The following is a 22,974-nucleotide window of genomic DNA, read 5'->3' as shown; positions in this document are numbered from 1 at the left end:
CCTCAGAGGTGCTGTCCTCTTGTGTTTTTGGTCTTATTGGCCTCTGCTGCAGCCTGATGTCTTTTAATGACTGTTTTTGGTATGTCTTTTAAAGACTTTTTTTTTCAAGTAATCTCTACACCCTATATGGGGCTTGAACCTACAACCCCAAGATCAAGACAGGCGTCCCTACTTTTGGTACTTTATTTGGCCTTTTCAAAGGTTTCCCACCTGGAATGTCAGTCATCCACAGCTGCTCAATCCTGTGTGGAAGTTGAACAGTTTTCTCAAATTTTGCTTTGCAGCTGTACAATGTTGGGTGCATAGAAACTTAGAAACTTATATCTTCTAGTGAATTGAAATAATCATTAAAAATTCTTATTTCTAGTAATGCATCTTGACTTAAAGTCTACTTTGGCTGATCTGTTTTCCTTGATTTTGCTTTTAACCTATTATATTTGGTTTTTGTTTTTATTTTAATCCAGATTAAGTTAATTTGGAACATATAGTCCTTTTATATTTTATGGTTTTTTTGATACATTTGACTTAAAATGATCATCATTCTTTATCCCACCAATTTTATGTTTCTTTTTAAACTTTACTCTTTACTTCTTTTTCATTGTTTTTTAAAAATATTTTCTTTACATCATTATTTTCTTCAGTAGTTACCCTAGAGATTAAAATACATATTCTTGACTTATTTTAGTCTAATATAAATGAATAGTCTTGCAAATTCCCATTAATTAAAACATCTTAGAACACGTATTCACATATTCATTTGTGCCTTTTTATCTTTTGTGCTGTTCATTGTGGTGCATTTTAATTTACATATTTTTATACCCGAATGGTATTGTCTTTTGTGAATTCAATAATTATTAGATTTATTTTATTTTTTCCTCTCTCTCTCTCTTTCTTCATTCCATATTTCTATGCTTCATCTGTGATTATTTTTCTTCTGTCCAAAGAATTCCCATTTAATAAGTTTTCATTGGGTGTCTGTTGCTGGTGAATTCTCATAATTTGCCTGAAAATATTTTTATATTGCCTTAATTCTTGAAGGAATTGTTGCTGAAGATAGATTTCTAGTTAACCGTGATTTTAGTTTATTTAATTATTTTTTTTACCTATTTGAGATTCGTTTCTAGCTTTCATCGTTCCTGTTCAGTCTTATTATTTCTTCTTTGAAAGCAACGTGGCTTTTGCACTTGGCTGTTTTTAAGAGATCTCTGTTTCTCCCTCCCCACCTTTCTGGTTTTGGTAATCTTACTCTGACAAGTGTAGGAGCGGTTTTCTTTATATTTGTCCTGTTATCTCTTCGGTAACTAGGACCTCTTTGACGACTGTGTTCTCCTCCCAGATTCAGAAGTCTTTAGCATGTTGTTACCGGGGAAAGGATGTGACCTATTTGTACTAAGAGAGGTGATTTCATTCCATAGTTGAAGAAATAAACAGAATCTTCGGTGTCAAGATCCTGAATGCCTTGACAATTCCTCTGAAAACCATGATCTATCCATACGATGGAGCGGACGGTTCTTTTGATCTGAGAGTGGCAAGGGGAGAACGTGTGATGCTCTAATCCTCGTGCCATTCAGTCCTCAAACAGTAGCTTTTTGAGATGAGGAATGAAAACAAGCTGGAGGTTGCTGTAACGCAGGATAATCTTCTGGACAACCGTCTGCTCTAAATTTGCTCATTCCCCAGCTGCAACAGTCTGGGGTAAAAAGCATTTTGGAAATTTAAATAGCCACTGAAGTAGACTTTCAATTTTATCCGTTTTATATTTTGGCGTACTATGATTTAGTAGAGCCCAAATAATATTCCAATACCTGAACTACAGTTGAGACCCACACGGAGGGGGTGCACAATCCATCCAGTCAAAAATAATTAAAAGTGGGGGCTCCTGGGTGGCTCGGTCAGTTAAGCGTTGGACTTCGGCCCAGGTCATGATCTCACAGTTCGTGAGTTCGAGCCCCCGGTCGGGCTCTGTGCTGACAGCTCAAAGCTTGGAGCCTGCTTTGCATTCTGTGGCTCCCTCTCTCTCTGTCCTTCCCCTGCTTACTCTCTCTCTCTCTCTCTCTCTCTCTCTCTCTGTTTTTCAAAACTAAACAAACATTTTAAAAAATTATTTGAAAAATAATAATTAAAAGTAATTCAAATCTTTTTTGGAGCCTTCTTTTAAGAATGTCAAGGCAATGACAGTTTCTTCTTAACGCATCACAGAACATCTTTCTAATTCTCTGGGCTTTTCTACTCTTGGTACCTACCATAAGCAATAGCGGCCACTACATTCTTAGGTTCTCTGTCTCACTCAATCCTAGTTTCCAAACAGTACTCTCACAAAACCACATGTGTGTGTTTCTGCTTCCTTCCAGAACTTTCTTCCCCACCACCTTTGTTCTGCTCCAACCTATATAATCCCTGTACTACTCTTCAGTTCTAACAAAGACCAAATTTCCCCGAGAGGACAATTCGGAACTGTATCTGCTTAGAGAACTCTCTCTAATAGGCAAGAGAAGTATATGATTAGGAACATTCTGCTTTAAGTAAGTTTGGTCTCCATCCCATTAGTAAAAGGCGATTAAGCCCTACCCATTGATATGGTTGAGCTATAATGCACGTATGCCCTAAAGACCGAGGACGACCTAGCTTAAGAGACTGAGAATTGTTTCTAGTTTGTGTATTAGGATATTTATTCTCCCCGACTCTACAAAATTAGCTGGCCGACCTGGAGTTTGGGTCCATCGGGACAGTGCAACTCAGGCCAAGTGCTGTGTTACCCCAGCCCCTGCTGGTTGAGATATTTCAGGTCCTACTGAGCAGATGCTAGCAACTGGCACTGTTGAGGGAGTGACTACAGCTGGTCCACTTTGGAAGCAGACGTAGGTAGGTATGCACCCTCCGTCCTTATTGCTGTGTGACTTAACATAAATTCCTTACCCTGCTCTTTTGTTTCCTCGCCCACACTCATGTGGACAACATGATCTCATTCACACTGCGGCCTGATGGGCACGTGAAAAATACTCAAGAAATGCTACTATTTGTAATTTCCTTTCTCCTTCTTTTCATTTTTTTTTTTTTATGTTTATTTGTTTTTGAGAGAGAGAGAGCACAAGTGGGAGAGGGGCAGAGAGAGGGAGACACAGAATCCGAAGCAGGCTCCAGGCTCTGAGCTGTCAGCACAGACCCCGATGTGGGGCTCGAACCCATGAACCGTGAGATCATGACCCGAGCCGAAATCGGACGCTTGACCGACTGAGCCGCCCAGGCACCCCTCCTTTCTCATCCTCGACCTCAAAGTGCATATGGCTCAGTTGACATGGTGCTTTCTATATCAAATAATCCTTACACGTTTTTATACAACTCCAGGTGATCAGAACACCTGTGGGCATTTTTAAGGAGGGCCTTGGAACCGAATGAAACTAACGGATACATGTCCTCATCACTCTGACGCTCACCTTGTGTAGATATGATGGACGAGGTTCTTTGTAAGAGTTGACAAGTGGATTATTTTTTGTTGATTTTGCATCGCTAGCCCCACGGCCCCTGTGTTACTAAACTTCAGAGAATCGTGTTCATAGTGGATCTAAGTTCCCCAGGGACTACTAGCCCCGCAAAGTACGATGTAGACAGCGCCCCCTGGAGCTGTGCAAATGGCAGAACTGCTGCCATCAGTCACACTTAGTGTATCTTCAACAAGGGCTGAACCGGGGACCCTGGGTGGCTCAATCAGTGACGTGTCTGACTTCAGCTTGGGTCATGATCTCACGGTTTGTGAGGTCAGGCCCCATGTCAGACTCTGTGCTGACAGCTTGGAGCCTGGAGCCTGCTTCTCTCTCTCTCTCTCTCTCTCTCTCTCTCTCTCTCTCTCTCTCAAAAATACATAAACATTAAAAAAATTTTTTAAATAAAAAATTTAAGTTAAACTAAATTCTCTTATTACCCCCGTTTTGTAGATGTGAAGCAGGCACAGAGAAGGTAAGCAGGTTGCTTGAGCGGCGTATTCACGCTTTTATCGAAACCGAACCTTCCGACTTTAGAACCTGTGCTCTGAATCACTGGGCTACACTTCATACACATAAGAGTTGCACACATTAATATATCATTAGGCACATAATTCACTTAGAGGAGATTTCTGAACTATACTGATGCTTCTTCAGGAAGCATTTTGGCCTGCCGGCCATGAACTTACAACACGGTGGAAATCTTAAAGCGCCCTTGAGAGCTTGAATACAAGAAAGAGATGTTTACCACCATACCTGGGAGCAATATCCAAGCCATTTATAAGTAGTCCGGCCATGCAAAAGCTTCCTGTGGAACCAGTAAGTATCAGGAAAACGATGGTGCTGGAGAAGCTGAAACTCAGGTGAATCAGGCACAGACCGAAGAAGGGAGGCAGGAAGAGTCCTGGGGAGCCGTCCAGACAACACAATTAGGGGCGTCCCGAAGATGGGGTGAAGTAACTCAAAGTGCTTGAATGTCCTGGCTGTTCCTTACCTAGTGTGCTGAAGAGCTTCCGGATGGTATTGAGGCGGAGAATATTCCTGGACAGGAGGAAGTCTGCAGCGTGACCTGCCAGGATACCAAAGCTCCAGGCAAACAAATAGGGGAGGGCTGACAGCAGCCCATTCTGAGAAAGAAATGTCATCGAAAGGATGAGTCCGGAAGCCAGAGCCATCCCTCCACTGAAGTTCAGTACTGAACATCTGTATTGCCATAGGAGACACCATCAACATACAACCACAGAATTCTGACTTGGGGCCACACCACCCAAAAGAAAGAGGAAAATAGCCTTGAGGTCAGACATAGTTGTCACGGGGTGTCTTGGTCAGATGAGTGTCCGACCCTTAATTTTGGCTCAGGTCACGATCCCAGGGTTGTGCAGTCGAGCCCCACATCGGGTTCTGCGCTGAGTGTGGATGGCTTGGGGTTCTCACTCTCCCTCTGCCCCTCTCCCCTCTCCCCTCCCCCTGCTCGCGCGCTCGCGCTCTCTCTCACTCCAGTAAATAAATAAATCAAAAACGGTTGTCACAGTATGTCTAGTTTTCTATTGGTAGTGTCACAGGAACTGAAAGTTCTGGATAACAGAGATGAAGACTACACTTGGGAATGGGGACAGCTGGCTCGGGGGAGAAAGAGTGATGACAACAATTACAAACGTTTATCTGGTGCTTACTCTGGATCGCTGCTATTATTTCAACCCCTCCATGGTCTCGTGGAGGGCAAAATTGAATCAGAAAGAGCTTAAATGACCTCACTGTCATGTTGGCCCCTAGGCTGGGTTCCTGGAGGTTCACTGCAGAATGCCACTTTGGGCATTCCATTTCTACGGGAGTCTTTTCTGGTTACCATGGCATCAGACATAAGGTTCCAGGCATCAGTGATTCTCCAAGTCAGACAAGCAATGAGAGCGCCCGTCGTTTCAAAGCAAGACCTGAGTCATGGGTTCTCAGCCCGGGACTCATTGCCTTGTTCCGAGAGATAGGATGGGTGTGACTGGGCACCGTGGAGGGGAGGATGAGTCCCTGTAGGGAACGATGGTGTTGAGCCTTGAGTACTGCGGTAGGGCAATAATACAGTGAATGGCGGGGAAAGGCACTACGGGAACAGGACTGTGTTTTGCAGAGGCCAGACACGGTGCCTACACCTTTTGTTTCGGGAAATGGTGACAGAAAAAGTGGAAACAGTGAGTCTCCAGGTGCAGAGCATCAGCTAGACAGTGTAGAGAGGCCAAGAGCTAGGACTAGAGTCGTGAGAAGTTTCATAAAGTTAAAAGGAGAGGAAAGGTGTCCTTACTTCTTTTACATTCACATGAAGGTTGGAGTCGACAAACGTCGGGGTGTAGAAAAGCACGATGTTGTTTGTCCAGTGGAAAGCAAAAGAACCGAAAACAATGGCCCAGAGTGGGAGAGACTTAATCATAGCCTTGATCGGCAGAGACCGTGTTCTTGAGCTGCTCTGGGAAAAAACAGCAACAACAACGAAACGTTGACTGTCAGCCCATTAGGAGAAGCTGGAACGCGGTTTCTTTGGGCACAGAATCTGGGAGCTGCCACCGTGGAGCGTCCGTGTCCTACCTGCTGCTGGTTGAGGGATGACAAGATGTAGTTCTTCTCACTGACGCTTATACACGGGTGGGTCTTGGGGTCGTCATAGAACAGAAGGAACCAGAGAAGACTCACGCCACAGCCACAGGCGCCTCTCAAAGCAGAACAGGTTAGAATTGAAATTGCTTCTGTCCGTAGTAAGTGCCCTTCCCACCTTGACGTGTCTCGTCATCGGTCCGAGAACCTGAACCTCCTCTTTCTTCTTTGCGACTTTACAGCAAGGCTTGCATTTTGGGCAGTCCTCTCTGTATCCGAGGCTGCCTCTGCCTCCAGAATGAATTTTGTGGAAAGGGCGGCAAGCCCTCTGGCCCTCGAGCCTCTGTATCCCCCCACTCATGAGAGTGGACCTCCCTGCTCCTAGACAGACCCTCATCTCTAGATCCCCAACGTGTCCCACCGTGAGAAGACGGCACAGCCGAGACCTCAAAGGGCTTGACCATCACCTAGCTTTGGGAGCTTCAGTCTTGGCCATGCTCCTAAGATACAGCCCTGGCCTCAGGGATTATACAAGTCCTCCATGAGTTTGCCAAAGGATTTGTCGTTTTTGAGTGTTTTGTACTAATGACCCTTTAGAAATCCTGTTAGGACAGGGGGTGCAGTGCTCGTCAGTGAATCTTCCAGAAATGCATTCATTCATTCGAAAAGTAGTGATGAAATGCTCATTCTGTACCAGTCACTATTCTGGGCACTGGGGGTACGGCAGTGGATAGACCAGACAGATATTTCTGTCTTTGTGGAGTTTATTTTCTAGTGGATGAGAAGGAGAGCATGAAAAGTAAGTAGGTAAAAGGTGTTAAATGTCAGTGGTAAGAGCTGTGGAGAGAAGTTGCGGGGGAGGAGGTGAGGGGTGTCAGGCTCCGTGGAGGCTGGGATGTGGATGTGGGGCCAGGCAGAGGGAGCAGAGAGTGCCAGAGCCCTAGGTTATGAGGCCAGTGTGACTGGAGAGGAAGCAAGGGCTGGAGCGAGGCGGTGGGGGGTGGGAGGGTCCTGGTGGCTCTGTCGGTTGAGCGTCCGACTTCGGCTCAGGTCATGATCTCGCGGTTCGGGAGTTCGAGCCCTGCGTCAGGCTCTGTGCTGATGGCTCGGAGCCTGAAGCCTGCTTCCGATTCTGTGTCTCCCCCTCTCTCTGCCCCCGCCTTGCTCGCGCTCTGCCTCTGTCTCTCTCAAAAACAAATAAGCATTAACAAAAAAAAATTTTTTTAAAGCATATTGACAACATACAACTCCCACCTCACTCCGTGGCCTGAGGACCTAATCCCAAGGTGACACGTAAGTGGAGAGAAGCCCCCTAAGACATGGGGAATACGTACATTTCTGTGTGACAGTTTAGCCCTCAGAAAAGCCCTGTGGTACTGTCAGGGAATATTGATGTGCAGAAAGGTCAGCTTGCTCGCTCCGAGACGCGTGGTTAGTAAGCGGTCACCGACACTTAGCATGAATCATGTTTTTAGGGAGGGAATACGGTCCTAGAGGAGGAGCCTGGGGCAGAGCTTTGAAGAAAGCCAGGAGTTCGTGGCAAGGAGAAGAGGAAAAGTCTGCAGAAGACTGAGCAGGAATGGCCAGAAGAATGAAGTCTGGTCAGGGGGTCAGGCAGACCCTCCCCCCCGCCGCTGCCCCCGGTATTGTTGGATGTGATTGAGAGTTCAGGTTCAGGACCGAAGAACCTCCACTTGATTTGTGGGCATGGAGTCTTGGCCAGCTGTAACATTTGTGAGGCCCGGGGCAAGACACAGGAACATTTAAAAGTCGCAAATAAAGCTACTGATTTGTACTACACTGGAATATAATATGTCTTCTCGTCCAGTGTTGACCCCGCTAACTTCAGAATGGCTTGGAGAGAGACTTCTGCTTTCTGATCCGGCACGTAAGGAACTTGGAAGAGTCATCCTTCCCATCCTCGTGACCAGAAAATGTTTAGCAGACTAAAAATCAACAAGTCGTCTTCGATCCCGCAGAGAGTTGAGGTCATAGGGCAAGCTGTGGCTCCCCCAAATTGGAGAGACGGACAGGTGGACACAGAGAGTGGCGGCTCCCCGGAAGAGAGGACTGGAAGCGTAAAACTGCACGGAACCAGTACCAGGGCAGGAGGAAATTAATGAAGGCTGACCTCTTACCCTCCATGAGATTCATGATTTTTAAAGCCATTAACTTTCTATAAATTATTACGTTATAGTCAGGTTGGTTTTTTTTTTTAATTTTTTCAGTTCTGAATAATGACTGGGATTTTACAGAAAGAGACTCACCAAAAATATAGAAGACCACGGGCCAGCCCAGGGATTGGCAGATGAATCCAGTCACAAGCAGAACAATGAAGGGCCCCAGCAGAACCCCTAATCAGAAAGCACAAAGAGCGCCCCTAAGGAGCAGACATCTGAACCTAGAGATAATGTAGCGTCAGGGTAGCAATGAACGATTTCCGGTGAAATACATTTGTAGAGGAAAACACTGGGCAGAAGAAACGAATAAAATATTTGCTTCCCCCCCCCCCTCCCTTTTTCTGTTGTTTGAGATAAAGAAGCCTCTCCTTTCTAGACAGTTTCCGCATCTTTAAGGGGGGGCTGCCGGAACAGATGGTTCCCAAAGCCCCGGACAGTTCAAAACACACGTCTTTTACAGCTCTGGGAAGAACACGGCACAGTGAGGGAGCAGTGACACTCACACCTTCGAGGCCCTAGGTCGTTACCTGATAGACTCAGGGAGGTGAGTCGGCCTCGTTCCAAGGGTGGAGCCCACTTGACCCATATTGCGTGCTGAGCTATTAATGCTGACCCCTGAAATCAGAAGGATTAGGACATCTGATCTCTGATGCTTCCTGTGAATTTCAGCCCTGTTCACTTGTTGCGTTATCTTAGTACCTGGGAAACTCCCTGGGCCGCCCGACATGCAATGATCCAAGCTTCTCCACCTTCAGCGGCCATCGGCAGGATCAGGCTAAACAGGGAGCTGAGGAATAGTGCCGAGCCGATCATTTTCTTGATGGAGTATTTTTCGGACAAGTATCCAACAGGAATTTGGATGATGAGTATGCCATAGAAGATGGAACTGAAGATGATGCCCTGGGTTTTAGGACTCCAGTTGTACACGGGGCTCTGGGGGGAAAAAAGAGAGAGAGAGAGAGTTGCATGGAGCCACTCTGCATCCTGGTGAGTTACTGTGATAGTCAGGGATGCGGGGACCCTGGTCTGCAGGCTTCCTTGGCGTCAAGGAGCTCCCCTCTGCTTCATTCTCCATCACGGGACCTTTGCTGCTCCTTTATAACATCATTTCCTGTGGGTGCTGACATTTCACACCGGTATCTTCAAGGCTAATGGCGAGTCCTTGCACCGTCTCTACCCCCAGTACGGTGTAGACGTTTAATACTTACTCCTGGAACATTGCTACTCTGCGTGTCAAGTCTTCTGTGGAATACTACACTTGCCGCCATCATTAATTGCCTGTTGCCTTCTGTCTTCCTCCGACGACTCCGTTAAGTTACCCTCGTTCCCCAGACAGACATTTCCCCACATACGTACTACTCCCAGAGACAGAAACAGTGATCGATCAAAACGTGAAGAGAAGGTATCAGGCCGAACCGTGAAAATCATTGGATGAGACAGTGAAGGAAGAGGGCCAATTCTCTTTTGGTGCTTGGTTCTCTCCTTTTCTAAAATGTTCTGTCTCGTGTTTCCAAAATCCTCCCCTGAGATCTGTCAACTCACTTGTATTCCACGCTCTACTGCCTGAGCACAGCCTCCTGTCACCGGGCCACCTCTGCTCTGAGCTCCTGTGTCTACTGTTGCCCGTAAATATAATTGCCTCCCTAGTTTTTAGCTGCATTTTGTAATTTCAGGTTACAACTCAGATCTGCTCTGTGGAAACAATTTTTTGGTGAGTTTTCATCTTTTGGATGTGTTTGGAAAATACATGCTGTATTTTCTCTCTCTCTCTCTCTCTCTCTCCCTCCCTCTCTCTCTCTCTCTCTCTCTCTCTCTCTCTTCATCTGGTTCCTTTGTATGGCCGCGAAGAGAATTCCTTTTGTGTGACTCCGATGTGAAGGACATCAGTTTCCCTGGATCTTCTAAAGAGGCTCTTTTTTTACGTGTGTGGTCCCTGCGAATACCCATTTCTCTAGAATATGGGGTTCTCAATATTTAAACCAAAGCAATGGAATACTACAAATGTTTCAGGATATCATTCAAGGAAAAATTGGATAAAAAGATTTTAACAGATTTCTGAGGGACAAACGATGCAATAAACTGCATACTTAATCTTTGACATAAAATGTACAACTTGACACGTGTAATTACATGCACGCTCACAAAACCGTCACCACAGTCAAGGAAATGTACGTGTTCCTCACCTCCAAAAGTTTCCTTACTTCTTTTTGTAATTCCTCTTTCCTGCTGTTCTCCCACCACTGATCTTCTCTGCCTGTCACTACGTCATCGTTTTTATTTTCTGGAGGTTTTCTGTAAATTCGCCATACTTATTTTGAGTTTCATCCATTTATTTTTAGCATTCATTTATGATTAGTGCTAAGCAGTACCCTGTTTTAGGACTGTACTATAGTGTGTGCATTCATTCATCTGTTGAACCTTTTTATTGTTTCCAGTTTGGGGCTGTTACAAATAAAGTGACTGTGAGCATTTACATACAAGTCTCTGTACGGACATGTGTGTTCATTTCTCTTCAGTAAATACCTGGCATGGAATGGGGGGATCATACAGCAGGTCACTGAAGTGATTGTACCATTTTACGTCCTCCCCAGCGATGTCAGAGGCTTCGGTGTGTAGTCATAAACCTTTATGGATTTAATTTGCTTGTCCCTAATGACTGATGATGTGGGACATCTTTTTGTGAGTATTTGCCATCCTTCCCTGTATCTTCCTTGGCAAAAAGACTGTTTACATTTTCCCCATTTTTTTATTGGGCTTTTGTTTCATTTTTATCGAGTTTTGATAGAATTCCTTTATTAGACAGGATTTGCAAACATTTGTCTCTGTCTCAGGTCTCTTTATTCTCTCAACAGCTCTTTGGAATGGAATGGAATGGAGTCCAATTTTATGTATTTTCTTTTGTGGATCAGGAAAAAAATCAGGAGTTTATATCTGTGTGAGTTGGTTTCTGAACTCTCTATTTTATTTCATTGACTGTTTTTTGTGAGCTATACCACACTGTTTTGATTACTATAACTTTATGACAAGCCTTAAAATCAAGTAAGTGGTATTCGTCCTACAAATACTGACTTTTCAACAAACATCCAAAGACAATTCACAAATGGTGGTAGAACAATTGTATATCTGTATGTAAAAAAAGAATCTTCAACCCACCATACATAAAAATTAAGTCTAAATGAATCATATGTTTAAATGTAAAGCCTGAAATTATACAACTTCTAGAAGAAGACATAGCAAGAAGAGTGGTTTTTTTGCCTCGGGCTATGCAAAGATTTCTTAGGTAGAAAAACGAAAGCATTACCCACAAAAGAAGTTTTAATAGAAGTTCTTTCTGCAGAAGGAAATGAAATCGCTCAGGAACATGGATCTGTATTAAAAAAAGAAGTGCATCCGAAAAGAATAAATGAAGGGATAAAATGTTTTATTTTGGAGGTCCCTGCGTGGCTCAGTCAGTTGAGGGTCCCGACTCCTCATTTTGGCTCAGGTCATGATCCCGGGGTTGTGGGATTGAGTCCCGCCCTGCATCGGGCTCTGTGCTGAGTGTGGAGCCTGCTTAGAATTCTCTCTCTCTCCCTCTGCCTCTCTCTCTCTCTCTCTCTCTCAAAGTAAATAAATAAAAAGAATATTTCACTTTGAATTATTCTAAAAGATAACTACTTGTTTAAAGCAGTAATGTAATCATGTATTTATAATGTGGATACTGAAATGAATAACAGCACTTTCCCAAGAGACGGGAGAGCAAAATTAGGAATAATGTGTTATAAAGTACCTGCAATGCACATGAAGCAGTTTGGTATTATTTGCCGGTGGGTTTAAATTTTTTTTTAACATTTATTTATTACTGAGAGACAGAGAGAGACAGAGCATGAGCGGGGGCAGGGGGCAGAGAGAGGGGGCAGACACAGAATCCAAAGCAGGCTCCAGGCTCTGAGCTGTCGGCACGGAGCCCGACGCGGGGCTCGAACTCCCAGACTGTGAGATCGTGACCTGAGCTGAAGTCAGACGCTTAACCGATGGAGCCACCCAGACACCCCGATTTGATGGTGGATTTAGATGATTAAAAAATGTATGTTGTAAATGCTGGGGCAACTACTAAATCAGGTGTCTTTTGGGGGTTGCCTGGGTGGCTCAGTTGGTTAAGCATCTGACTCTTCATTTTGACTCAGGTCATGACCTCACACACAGTTCAAGAGTTTGAGCCCCGTGTCAGGCTCTCACTGACATTCTAGAGCCTGCTTGGGATTCTCTCTCTTCCTCTGTCTCTGGCCCTCCCCTGCTCGCTCTCGCTCAAAATAAATAAATAAAAAATGAAATAAAACAGGTGTTTTTTAAAGTCTAAATGATACATGAAAAGAAGAAATAAAACTGAATCACTTAAATAATTAAACCCAGAGAAGGCAAAAAAGAGAATTCAAAAAAAGGAAACAGAGAAGAGATGTAACAAATAGAAAACAGTTACCAATTTTATATATGTCTCTTTCTCCTTTCAGTTCTAACAGTTTTCACCTTCTGTATTTTGCTGCTCTGTTGTTAGGGACATGCATGTTCAGGATTATTGTATCTTTTTGGAGACTTGACTCCTTTATCATTAGGTAATACCCCTTTATCTCTGATAATCTTCCTTGCTATAAATTCTGCTTTGTCTGAAATTAATATGGCTACTTAGGTTTTCTTTTGATTAGTGTTTTCGTGGCTGCATCACATTTTCTTTATCCCTTTACTTTTAATCTATCTGAGTCTTTGTATTTAAGAAGCATTTCTTGTAGATTCCATGTCTAATGACCTTATTTCTTATCCATATCTGATCATTTCTGTCTTTTAACTGATATGTATGGGCCATTCATATTTAAAATGATTATTGATATGGTTGGATTAAAACCTACTTTTTTTTTTTTTTTTTTTTAACATTTCTTGTATGGCCGGCCTGTTGGCAATAAATTACCTCAGTTTTTATTTGCCTGAAATAGTCTTCATTCTTTCACTTTGGGGGTAATTTCATTGGATATAGAATTCCATTTTGGCAGATTCTTTTTCTTTCAACACTGCAAAGATGTTTTCCCCTTCTCTTCTTGTTTGAATGGTTTCTGATAAGTCTTCTAAATTCGTCTCCTTGTTCTTCTGTCGGTAAGATACTTTTCTCTCTGGCTTCATTCAGGATGTTCTCTGTGTCCTGGTTTTCTGCAACTTAAATATGTCCAGTCGGTTTTTCTTGTTGTTAATTATTTGCCTTTTTGGTATTTATCCTGTTTGGTGTTCTCTGAGCTTCTTGGACTTGTGATTCGGTGCCTGCCAGTAACTTTGGAAAGTTCTCCGCCATGAGTTTGTCAAGTATTACTTCTTGGGATTCTTTCTCTCTAACCCCTCTCCCACTCAGGTGTACTCTCTCCCTCTCTCTCAAAATTAATAAATAATATCATATATTGAAAAAAAATTAATAAATAATAAAAACATTAAAAAAAAACAAATGTTACTTTTGCCACTCTCTCTTTTCTTCCTTCCTTTCTTTCTTTCTTTCTTTCTTTCTTTCTTTCTTTCTTTCTGTTTTGCTTGGCCAAACATCTCAATTCTAGACACCCTAATGCTTGGTTTTTATCCTTCTTCACAGGGAAGGATTCACACAACAAAGCCCTTCACAAATATCGAGGAATGCTGTAATCATGGGACATGTTTAGTTAGGTCATTATTAGCAAGGTGGTTGAAGCCTTAGACTTCTTCTTCTGATTATTAGTGTCCCATCAATTATGATAACATGCAATCTCTACGCCACCTAATTAGAAAGACAGGATTTGCAATTTAGGACTACAGCCAGTATTTTTCATATACCTTCATGACATCCAGGCTGTCCTCTGTGGAGGCGTTGGGCACACCGTGTGGGTCCGAGCTGTTCACCATGACCACCATTGTGAGGCTCAGACACATGCGCTGTGACATTATGATACTGTTACAGACGTGCAAGAGGAGAGACAATCCGTAGCGGAAGGAGCAAACACTTGGAACTAAGAAGTAAAACAGAAAGTGTCCATTGTTAACACAGCTGAGGTAAAAACAGACAGTAACTTTAGGAAGGGCACTCGGAAACTTGGAGCCATTCTAATATTATTTACTATACATTTTATATTTTATATATAATATATACTTATATATTATATACATACTGTATATAGGTAATCTCGCAGTCCGTGGGTTCGAGCCTCACCTTGGGCTCTGTGCTGACAGCTCAGAGCCTGGAGCCTGCTCGCGATGCTGTGTCCGCCTCCCTCTCTCTGCCCCTCCCCGCCTCATGCTCTGCCTCTTGGCCTCTCAAAAATGAATAAACATTTAAAAAATTTTGTTTAAAAAGAAAGGAATTAGGCTTTTAAAGGTCGATACTGTATCCAGCCAGCTAGCCAAAAGTCACTGTTGTTTCTAAAAATACATCTGGTGTTTGGGGTAGGTTTTCTACGTGGGGAATACGCAAATAGTGATGATTTCGTTGGTTCTTTGGCGATCCTCGTGTCTTTAATTTCCTGTTCTCCTTGGATCAGAACCGCCGGTGAATTGTTGGCCGCACTTAGCATCCCTGGTTTTCATACCATGGTTCCTGATTTACACGGAGTAGCTCTGATGTTTGTACATTTCAGACAACGCTTGTCGAAGGCTTTGTTGTGGATGTGCTTTCCTAAGTGTGTTTTCTCTTGCTGTGTAAAAAAAAGTCTGCAAACCTAATGGCCTAAAACGACACCCATTTGTTAAGACAGTTCTGCAGTTGAGAAGTTTTAGCATAGAGTTAGCATAGTACACTTAAGTTTTCTGCTCATGATCTCAAAGGCTAAAATCAAGGGATCAGCCAGGCTAAGTTCTCAGCTGAAGGTTCTAAGCAAGGATCTATTTCCATTCTCGCTCAGGTTATGGTAAGGATTCAGTTGTCTGTGGATACGGTACTGAGGTGGCCGTCTCCCTGCTGGCTGTCGGCTGGGAGATGCTTACAGTTCCAAGCGGCTGTTCCTGTGACTTGTCACGTGGCTTCCTGCAGCTCTGAAACCAGCCCGAAAGAATCTGGCTTAATGTTGAACCCTCTCACACTTGGACTCTCCCTAGCTGCTTGGTCTCTGACCTCTAGACCCAAGTCGAAGGGCTGGGTGATTTCCTGGATGATTTCCCTATTTTAAGATCAGCTCATTTGGGACCATGTTTAAATCTGCTAAATCCCTTCAGGCGGCACCTAGCTTAGTGTTTGCTTAAATAACTTGCGGGAGGTGCACACACACCGGGGGCCAAAATCTTAGGGGTAGTCTTAGGCGGCTAGCCACCACGGTCCACCCTCTGGTCCTTCAAAGTTCATGTTCATCCCCCACGCAAAACACATTCACCCCCTTCCACGGTTCCTTAAAAGTCTCAGCTTATCATACAATATCAGCCCACGTCCATTGCCTCCTCCAGATCTCATTAGCTCAAAGTCACAGACCTCATCGAAATGATCTTAAACCCATGTGAAGGAGGTTCCTAGAAATAACCCCCGCTAGGGCACGGTATTTCTGTATCTGCGGACTTACGAAGGGGGAGACAAGTTAACGTGTCCCCAGTACTCCGGCCACACATGCTGCGGCACCCTGGACGCTTGCTACGGCTCTCCCAGTTCCAGAAGGGGGAGAGAGGGTAAAAGGGCATTGCTGATTCTGAAGTGTTTTGAAGTTCAGCTAAACAAATGTTGGATTTGCTGCTAAGTGGAAAAAGAAAAAAAAAAAGGCAGTAATGCCTGGAAAATTCGTTTTCTGCACGGCTCTCCCTTTGTAAACAGATAAAAATAGTAGGCGAAATATATTTAAAATAAAATATGTCCTTAAAAGTGTGGATGATCTGCCAGGAAAAATGAAATACTCAGGCCGAGGGTTCTGTGAAGACCGACTCCTCAAGGCATAAACTGATCTTTGAAGGCAGATTTTTTTCTCTGAAAGCATTTGATCTCAGTGTCTTTTGTTTGTTTTTGTTTCTGTTTTGCCTCCCAGGGTTCGGGGACAACAGGAGTCAAATACCAATCCCCAGGCAATGGGAGGGGTCTGGTAAGAGACCTTCTTCTCAGATACTCAGATGCCGGACACCTCCTGGCTCAGTGAAGGGTGAACACACCGACACACAGCCTTGCCAGGGGCACTGCTGAAACTTTAGCCCTGTGCAGACAGGCCCTGGAGCTCAGCAGAGGGAAGAAAACCATTCAGTCATCAGCCAGTCCTTCCTATGGCTTGTAGCCTAAAACTGACTGTCCAGGGGCCATCAGAAAAATGTCTCCAGCCGCACATGGATGCACACACCCTGAGAATGGCTTGCTCCAAAGCTTTCTAAACCTCATCTTTAAAATCAAAAGGAAAGGGGCGCCTGGGTGGCTCAGTCTCAGGTTAAGCGTCCGACTTCGGCTCAGGTCATGATCTCACAGTTCCTAAGTTCAAGCCCTGCGTCAGGCTCAGTGCTGACGGCTCGGAGCCTGGAGCCGACAACGGAGTCTGTGTCTCCCTCTCTCTCTCTCTCTCTCTCTCTCTCTCTGCCCCTCCCCTAATCGCATTCTGTCTGTCTGTCTGTCTCTCTCTCTCAAAAATAAACATTAAAAAACATTTTTAAAGAAAATCAAAAGGAAAACGAATGGACCTGGAAAACTAATAGGAACACTGGGGGAAAAAAATCCCTGGAGGAGAGAAAAAAGCTTCCAGAGAGCCAGGGGGAGCAGGCCTCATGTGCAGAGGAGGGTTCGTGTCACGATCGTTGGGGGGCCTACCTCCGTTTATCCACTTACTCCAGGAAGAACGTGAGGAACACACCGCAAGAGCCTGACAGGAAGGAAACGTTAAGCAGAAGGGCAGAATCAATGATAGATGCGTGTGAGCTTATGTGGTTTATGTGCTTTTATGTTTATGCGTTTTATACACTCCTATGTAAATTTGAGTATCGATAAAGCAGACAATAGAAAAATGACCAAAATCACAAAAAAGCAAAAATAATACAAGAAGAAATGTGAGATGTAACAGACCCCTCATCTTTACATAAATTATTCCTTGCCCCCCACCCCCCACTCTTCCGGGATTCTGTTCCCTAGGACACGCACGCAATTCTAAGACCATGGTGCTACTTTCTTCTCGTCCTTTCCCTGCCCGACTCAGAATAACAGTTTTCAGTAAATATCCACGTGTTGACGTCCAAGGATGCGGTGACTCAGGACCATTCATCCTGTCTTCGCTTCCATCCGTGTCTTTCTCCTTGAGACAGGGCAAAAGTAGTTGACCTCTTTCTGGTACCCTCCACCACGTGATTAAGTGGATGAGTGTGTAAGAATTGAAATAATACGAATTGTTTTTATTTAGGGTTTTTCTTTTTTTTTTTTTTAAGTTTTTCATTTATTTTGAAAGAGAGAGAGAGGCAGAGAGAGAGGGAGAGAGAATCCCAAGCAGGCCCCGCCCTGTGAGTGCTCAGAGCCTGACACGGGGCTCAAACTCACGAACCCGTGAGATCATGACCCAAGCCGAAATGAAGAGTCAGATGCTTAATCGACTGAGCCACCCAGGTGGCCCTAGGGTCTTCCTAATGGAAAACTTATAGCAGGACGAAGGTTTTCACCTCTTTTCCCGGACATTCCTAAGGCCCTTTATGTGTTTTCATGGAAAAACGTGCTCACCCAGAATCTGTGATGTCATGTAAGAAGGAGAAAGCGTAACCAGTGAGACAATAATTTCTACCTTTCCTAGGAGAGGACTGGTTATCCATCTGCACGAATGGGATTCCGGTTTCTTCTTTTCTTGCTGCCGGGTTTGGTCTCCACTGCAAGAGCAAAACACTTTGGTGCCAGCGTAACAGGGAAGAACTGACTAAACACCACCCAGTACTGCCTTCTGATTTAAAACACGCATCACAGGGAAACGCTGCATACACCCGCAGCCACTCACCTCAATCACGTGTTTCCTCTGACGCTGCACTTGGACGCTTCGTGGGTTGATTAAAAATATATAACCCCCCTGGAAACTATTTTTAAAAAGGATAAAAACCCTGCTAACCCATGATTCTATGTGCCGTGAAAATGTCCCTCAAAAGTGAACCAACCGAGCAAAAACTGAGGGAATTCGCTGATGGTAGACCTACCCTGCAAGGAATGTTAAAAGACGTTTTATGATTGCATTTGTAGAACAAAAAATTAAAGATGGTTTTCAGGCAGGGAGAGATTGGTAAAGGGCAGAAACTCGAATGTACCAAAAAAGAACGTCCGAAAAGGAGTAAGTAAAGGTAAAATAAATTATTTTTTCTTCTTGCTTAATAGAGCTGGAAGAGAACTCTCTGTGGGTTAATTTCTCCTTCTCACAGGCAGGCGGATCATTCCGCACAGGACTTTCCCCTTGGACAGACCGGCCGCTGCTGCTCTGTCTGCCCTTAACCGTCCGCAGACGCTGGTCCTGGGCTCGTCTACAACTTTGACGTTCGGCCCCATCCCCTTAGATGACCGGATGCTTGAAAGACAAATTCCTGAGGTTGGATTTGCAAAGTATTTGTGAGTAAACAGCTGGTCCACCAGCATTATCTTTTGCCGAACTGTCTGCGTGGCTGCTGTTTATTTCAAAATACACACACGCACAGACACACCCACGTGCCACACGCATCCTGTACAAGCACACACGTGCTCTGCGCCCACTTACGAACGCATCTCAGCCCACACATACAAACTCCAGCACAGACGTCGCAAACATACTTCTGCATAGTTTCCACCGTACGCACCACAGACACCCCCACACCACTCACACAACGCCACGCAGCGCACAACACGTGGCTTCTCTTTCCTTGTCTGTCCACACAACTGCTCTCCTCCCCTTAATCCCTAGAAATAGGTTCTTTTTACTTTCCCTTGGGAAAAATCTGTGGAAATAGATCTTGCCCCCAAATTTCCCCGGCTTGCTAAACTGATAGGATCTTTAACGGAGAAGCCCCCCCCCCACCCCCTCAACCATCACTCTGGGGAACTGTTAATTGCATTTAGTGAGTAGCAATATAAGAGTGAGACTGACCTGATTCAGGACAGAAAAGCAATTCCTTCTTCCCTTGGATGACTTTGAACTTTTCAAAAGTACTGAATTTCTGGATTTACCGATTTTAGCCCCACTAATCCTTCACCGAATCCTCATGACGACCTCGTTATGTCAAAGTTAAAAGCTTAATCTTTAACTTTCACCTTTCCTTGAGTCTTCAGGGGAGGAGTATGACTGTTAGAATCTTCCAGTGGACTAGAAACGTCCTGGAAATCCGCCATCAAATTCATGACCGTAGTAGACAGCATCGCTAGTCTCCTGCCAGGAGGGAGAGAACCAGCCTGGTAGTCAGTGCTCGTAGGACAGATGTTTTCTATTGAGGTTGGATCTGGATACACAGTACCACTCCTACAGGAATGCTGTGGCTTTTTATGCCCCATAAATGCCCCGTTAACTTTTTGCCAGCCTGCCTTCCTTTTTCCCTTTTTTTTCCCTTCTCTCTGTCTTGCTTCCCTCCCCTTCCCTCCCTTTTGCAAAGGCCACATCTGTCTGACATTCAAGCTACTCAGAGAGAGATGCATTTTATTAAAGTATATCCTGCAAAGGGAGTGATTTCCCCATGGCTTCTGCAATGAGCAAATTCTCCTGGTTCCGCCACCTCTCCGTAGGTATACTTGAGAGTGCTTTTACCTTGGAGTTCGGTGAAGGCAACCTACTGATCAGATAGGAACATCTGAGCTCTTAAATCGGGGATTTTGGACGATAGTTTCTTACATACGTAAGATTTTTTTTTTTTTTTTAAAGATGTGTGAGAATGCTTATAAAGTGCCTAATACATGTTTGGCACTTAGCAGACACTACAGATTGAATCAGTTATTTTCTCTCTAAAGAAATGCTGAAGACTTTTTTTTATGATGATTTATCTTTGAGAGAGAGAGACAGAGCTTGAGCCGGGAAGGGGCAGAGAAAGGGAGACACAAAATCCGAAGCAGACTTCAGGCTCTGAGCTGTCAGCACCGAATTTGACACAGGGCTTAAACCATGAACCGTGGGATCACGACCTGAGCCGAAGTTGGACGCTTGACCAACTGAGCCACCCCGGCGCCCCGGGAAGTGACAAAAACTTTAACTTGCTTGCCCAGGAGACTTTGATGTCGTATACATTCAGCTGGATTTTTTTCCTTGTGAGAATTCCAGATTCTGGTTTGTACGGTTTGAGGGCAAGGCTGGTGGTTTCTGGCATTTTCTGACCATTTAGTGGTTAAAAGCCCCAGATCACCAGTTGTTCAATGTCCATGTTTTAAGTAAACAACGTTCCCACTTAGTATCAATGTCTCTGCTTCCAGTTACTGATTACCCGGAGGGAACTATCCTTCTGTGTGTTGGCTCCAAAGCTTTCTGTTGCTCTGTGATATGCTTTCAAATCACTGCTGCGTTCTACATTTGGATTCTGTGCTTTTCTTATTAAGTTTTTAGATGTAACATTATATTGGAATTTTCAAACGTGCAAGAAAAGTAGAACAGCCTGATATAACCACGTGCCCATTAATCAGTAATTATCAACGTTTGGCCACTGGAGATACATATAGACATATCTCCAATGTTTGTTTTCTGTAGTATTTTAATATTTATTTGTTTTTGAGACAGAGACAGAGCATGAAGGGGGAGGGTCAGAGAAAGAGGGAGACACAGAATCTGAAGCGGGCTCCAGGCTCTGAGCCGTCGGCACAGAGCCCGACGCGGGGCTCGAACCCACGGACTGCGAGATCATGACCTGAGCCGAAGTCGGACGCTCAACCGACTGAGCCATGCAGGCGCCCCTGTTTTCTGGAGTATTTTAAAGTAAACCTCAGATATTATGTTATTTCTCCCATAAAAAGTACAGCATGGATATATAACTCATTAGTGCTTTAAAAAAAAAAAAAAACATAACTAGCATGCTGATAAGCGCTTCTAAAAAACAGTAATCCCTTAATACCATCCGAGAGCTAGTCATTATGAAAATGTTCCCAGTTGCTTCAGAGTTGTCCTTTTCCACTCAATTTATTTAAATGAGGCTCCAAACAAGATCTGCCTGTGGCACTTGAGTGTTATGACTCTCACCTCTCCTTAATTTTGTGACCGTTCCTTCCTTCACTTTATATTTGCTGTTACTTAAAAACAACAACAACAGTCGTAGCAAAACAAGGCCATTTGCAGAGTGACTTTCATAACTGATTTGGCTAATTCCTTCCTTTTAGTGTCGTTTGATAAATTTCTTTATCCCTTAGAGCCCGAAAACTGCTCGCATATGGAGAGGCTTGCTTAGATCCAGGACAAGAAGAACTCATGGGGTGCCGGAGACTTCCACGGTGGCGGCCTGTCTCACTTTGAGTGACATAAGATTGCTCAGTGGGTTCAGATATTCTCAGCTTGATTGGAAGTTCTCAGCCTATGGCCTTTGCCCGTTGTTGGTAAATGCTGAATCAGTAAAAGATCTGTTATTTTATTGCAAGTTGCAAAATGGTGATCTTTCGAATTCTATCATGCCTTCTTTAGGTAGGAGCTGGAATTTTCTACAAAATAAGAAATTTGCCTAGTCTAATATTTGGCTACCCTGAAGTACAGATTTCATAGGAAAGTCAAGATACTTCATAAAGTTGTAGAGTAATACTTTAGTGCCTTAGCAAAGCCAACCAAGGAGAATTATGACCTCTGGGTTTTCTTGGATGTGTTTCAATCTGCTGAGTCCCTATTTTTTGATGCTTAAATGGTCTCTTCTTTGGCCAGTAGGAAGCTATTCAGGCCGATCTCTATTGTCCTTAAGACCTGACCTCGTTGTCTGGGATAGTGTCCTTGTTTTCTTTTTTCAACGTTTTTTTATTTATTTTTTGGGACAGAGCGAGACAGAGCATGAACGGGGGAGGGGCAGAGAGAGAGGGAGACACAGAATCGGAAACAGGCTCCAGGCTCCGAGCCATCAGCCCAGAGCCTGACGCGGGGCTCGAACTCACGGACCGCGAGATCGTGACCTGGCTGAAGTCGGACGCTTAACCGACTGCGCCACCCAGGCGCCCCTAGTGTCCTTGTTTTCTAACACACACACACACACATACACACACGCACATTCCAAGCTCCTCTAGCGTATTTCCTGTTCTCAGACCTGGGCTTTCTCATGGAATGCGGGTTCCTTTCAGTAGGAAAAAGCATCCAGAGGCCACACTCTAAGCATTGCGTATTCATTGCTCCTAGGTCCCATGGCTTTTAGGTCTTTTCAGTGGAAGAACTTCAAAAGTTGTTGTTTTTTTTCAGTTACAAACTCTGTGTGTTATTTCCAATTCAAATGAAATGTTTGAGGGATTTTTTAGAACCTCTGATTTGACGCTCTTGACTTTTTCTCTTACGTTGAACATCTTGATTCCTAATAAATACAATTACTTTTTTGTTTTATTGTAACGTACCTGTATACTTGTTCCGTGCCTACCCTGAAGGCTCAACAAAGGCATGGCACAAGCCTCAGAACCTCTGGGGCTTCAGTACAATCGTCCTGTCCCTTTAGTACTCATGGTGACAACACGAAGAGCTTGTCATTAGCACGGGACATCCTTATTAGAAGGACATGTTTTGACAGAGACAGACATGTGCAGAGGAAGAAGATACGAAGATGCAGGGAGACGGCCATCTTCAAGCTGAGGAACTCCGGAGGCTACCAGGAGAGAGGGTCACGGGACCGATTCTCCCTCAACGCGCGGACAGAATGGACTTCGCCGACGTATTCAG

At 44.2% G+C, this 22,974-nt stretch overlaps 1 protein-coding gene and 1 long non-coding RNA gene across 3 annotated transcripts in view; one reads left to right on the top strand and one right to left on the bottom strand.

The window, feature by feature from the left end:
• Window positions 1–19,335, bottom strand: part of SLC17A1 (solute carrier family 17 member 1) — a 33,804-nt gene extending 14,469 nt beyond the window's left edge. Inside the window, exons 1-10 of the mRNA XM_060614639.3 lie at window positions 19,255–19,335; window positions 17,941–18,022; window positions 14,063–14,235; window positions 8,939–9,172; window positions 8,767–8,854; window positions 8,327–8,413; window positions 6,054–6,175; window positions 5,773–5,934; window positions 4,474–4,606; window positions 4,236–4,383 (exon numbers count right to left, since the gene is read on the bottom strand). Coding sequence (XP_060470622.3) covers window positions 4,236–4,383; window positions 4,474–4,606; window positions 5,773–5,934; window positions 6,054–6,175; window positions 8,327–8,413; window positions 8,767–8,854; window positions 8,939–9,172; window positions 14,063–14,235; window positions 17,941–17,968 — 1,175 coding nt within the window. The 5' untranslated portion in view covers window positions 17,969–18,022; window positions 19,255–19,335. The remainder of the gene's footprint in view (window positions 1–4,235; window positions 4,384–4,473; window positions 4,607–5,772; window positions 5,935–6,053; window positions 6,176–8,326; window positions 8,414–8,766; window positions 8,855–8,938; window positions 9,173–14,062; window positions 14,236–17,940; window positions 18,023–19,254) is intronic.
• LOC132666635 (uncharacterized) overlaps window positions 1–22,974 on the top strand; it is a 48,739-nt gene that overhangs the window by 17,509 nt on the left and 8,256 nt on the right. The gene's annotated exons all lie outside the window — the stretch shown is intronic.

The sequence above is a fragment of the Panthera onca genome, chromosome B2, assembly GCF_046562875.1.
Source record: "Panthera onca isolate mPanOnc1 chromosome B2, mPanOnc1 haplotype 2, whole genome shotgun sequence".
NCBI classification, from domain to species: Eukaryota; Metazoa; Chordata; class Mammalia; order Carnivora; family Felidae; genus Panthera; species Panthera onca.
Note: the sequence above shows the minus strand (reverse complement) of the source record. Positions and strands in the feature narration are given on the sequence as shown.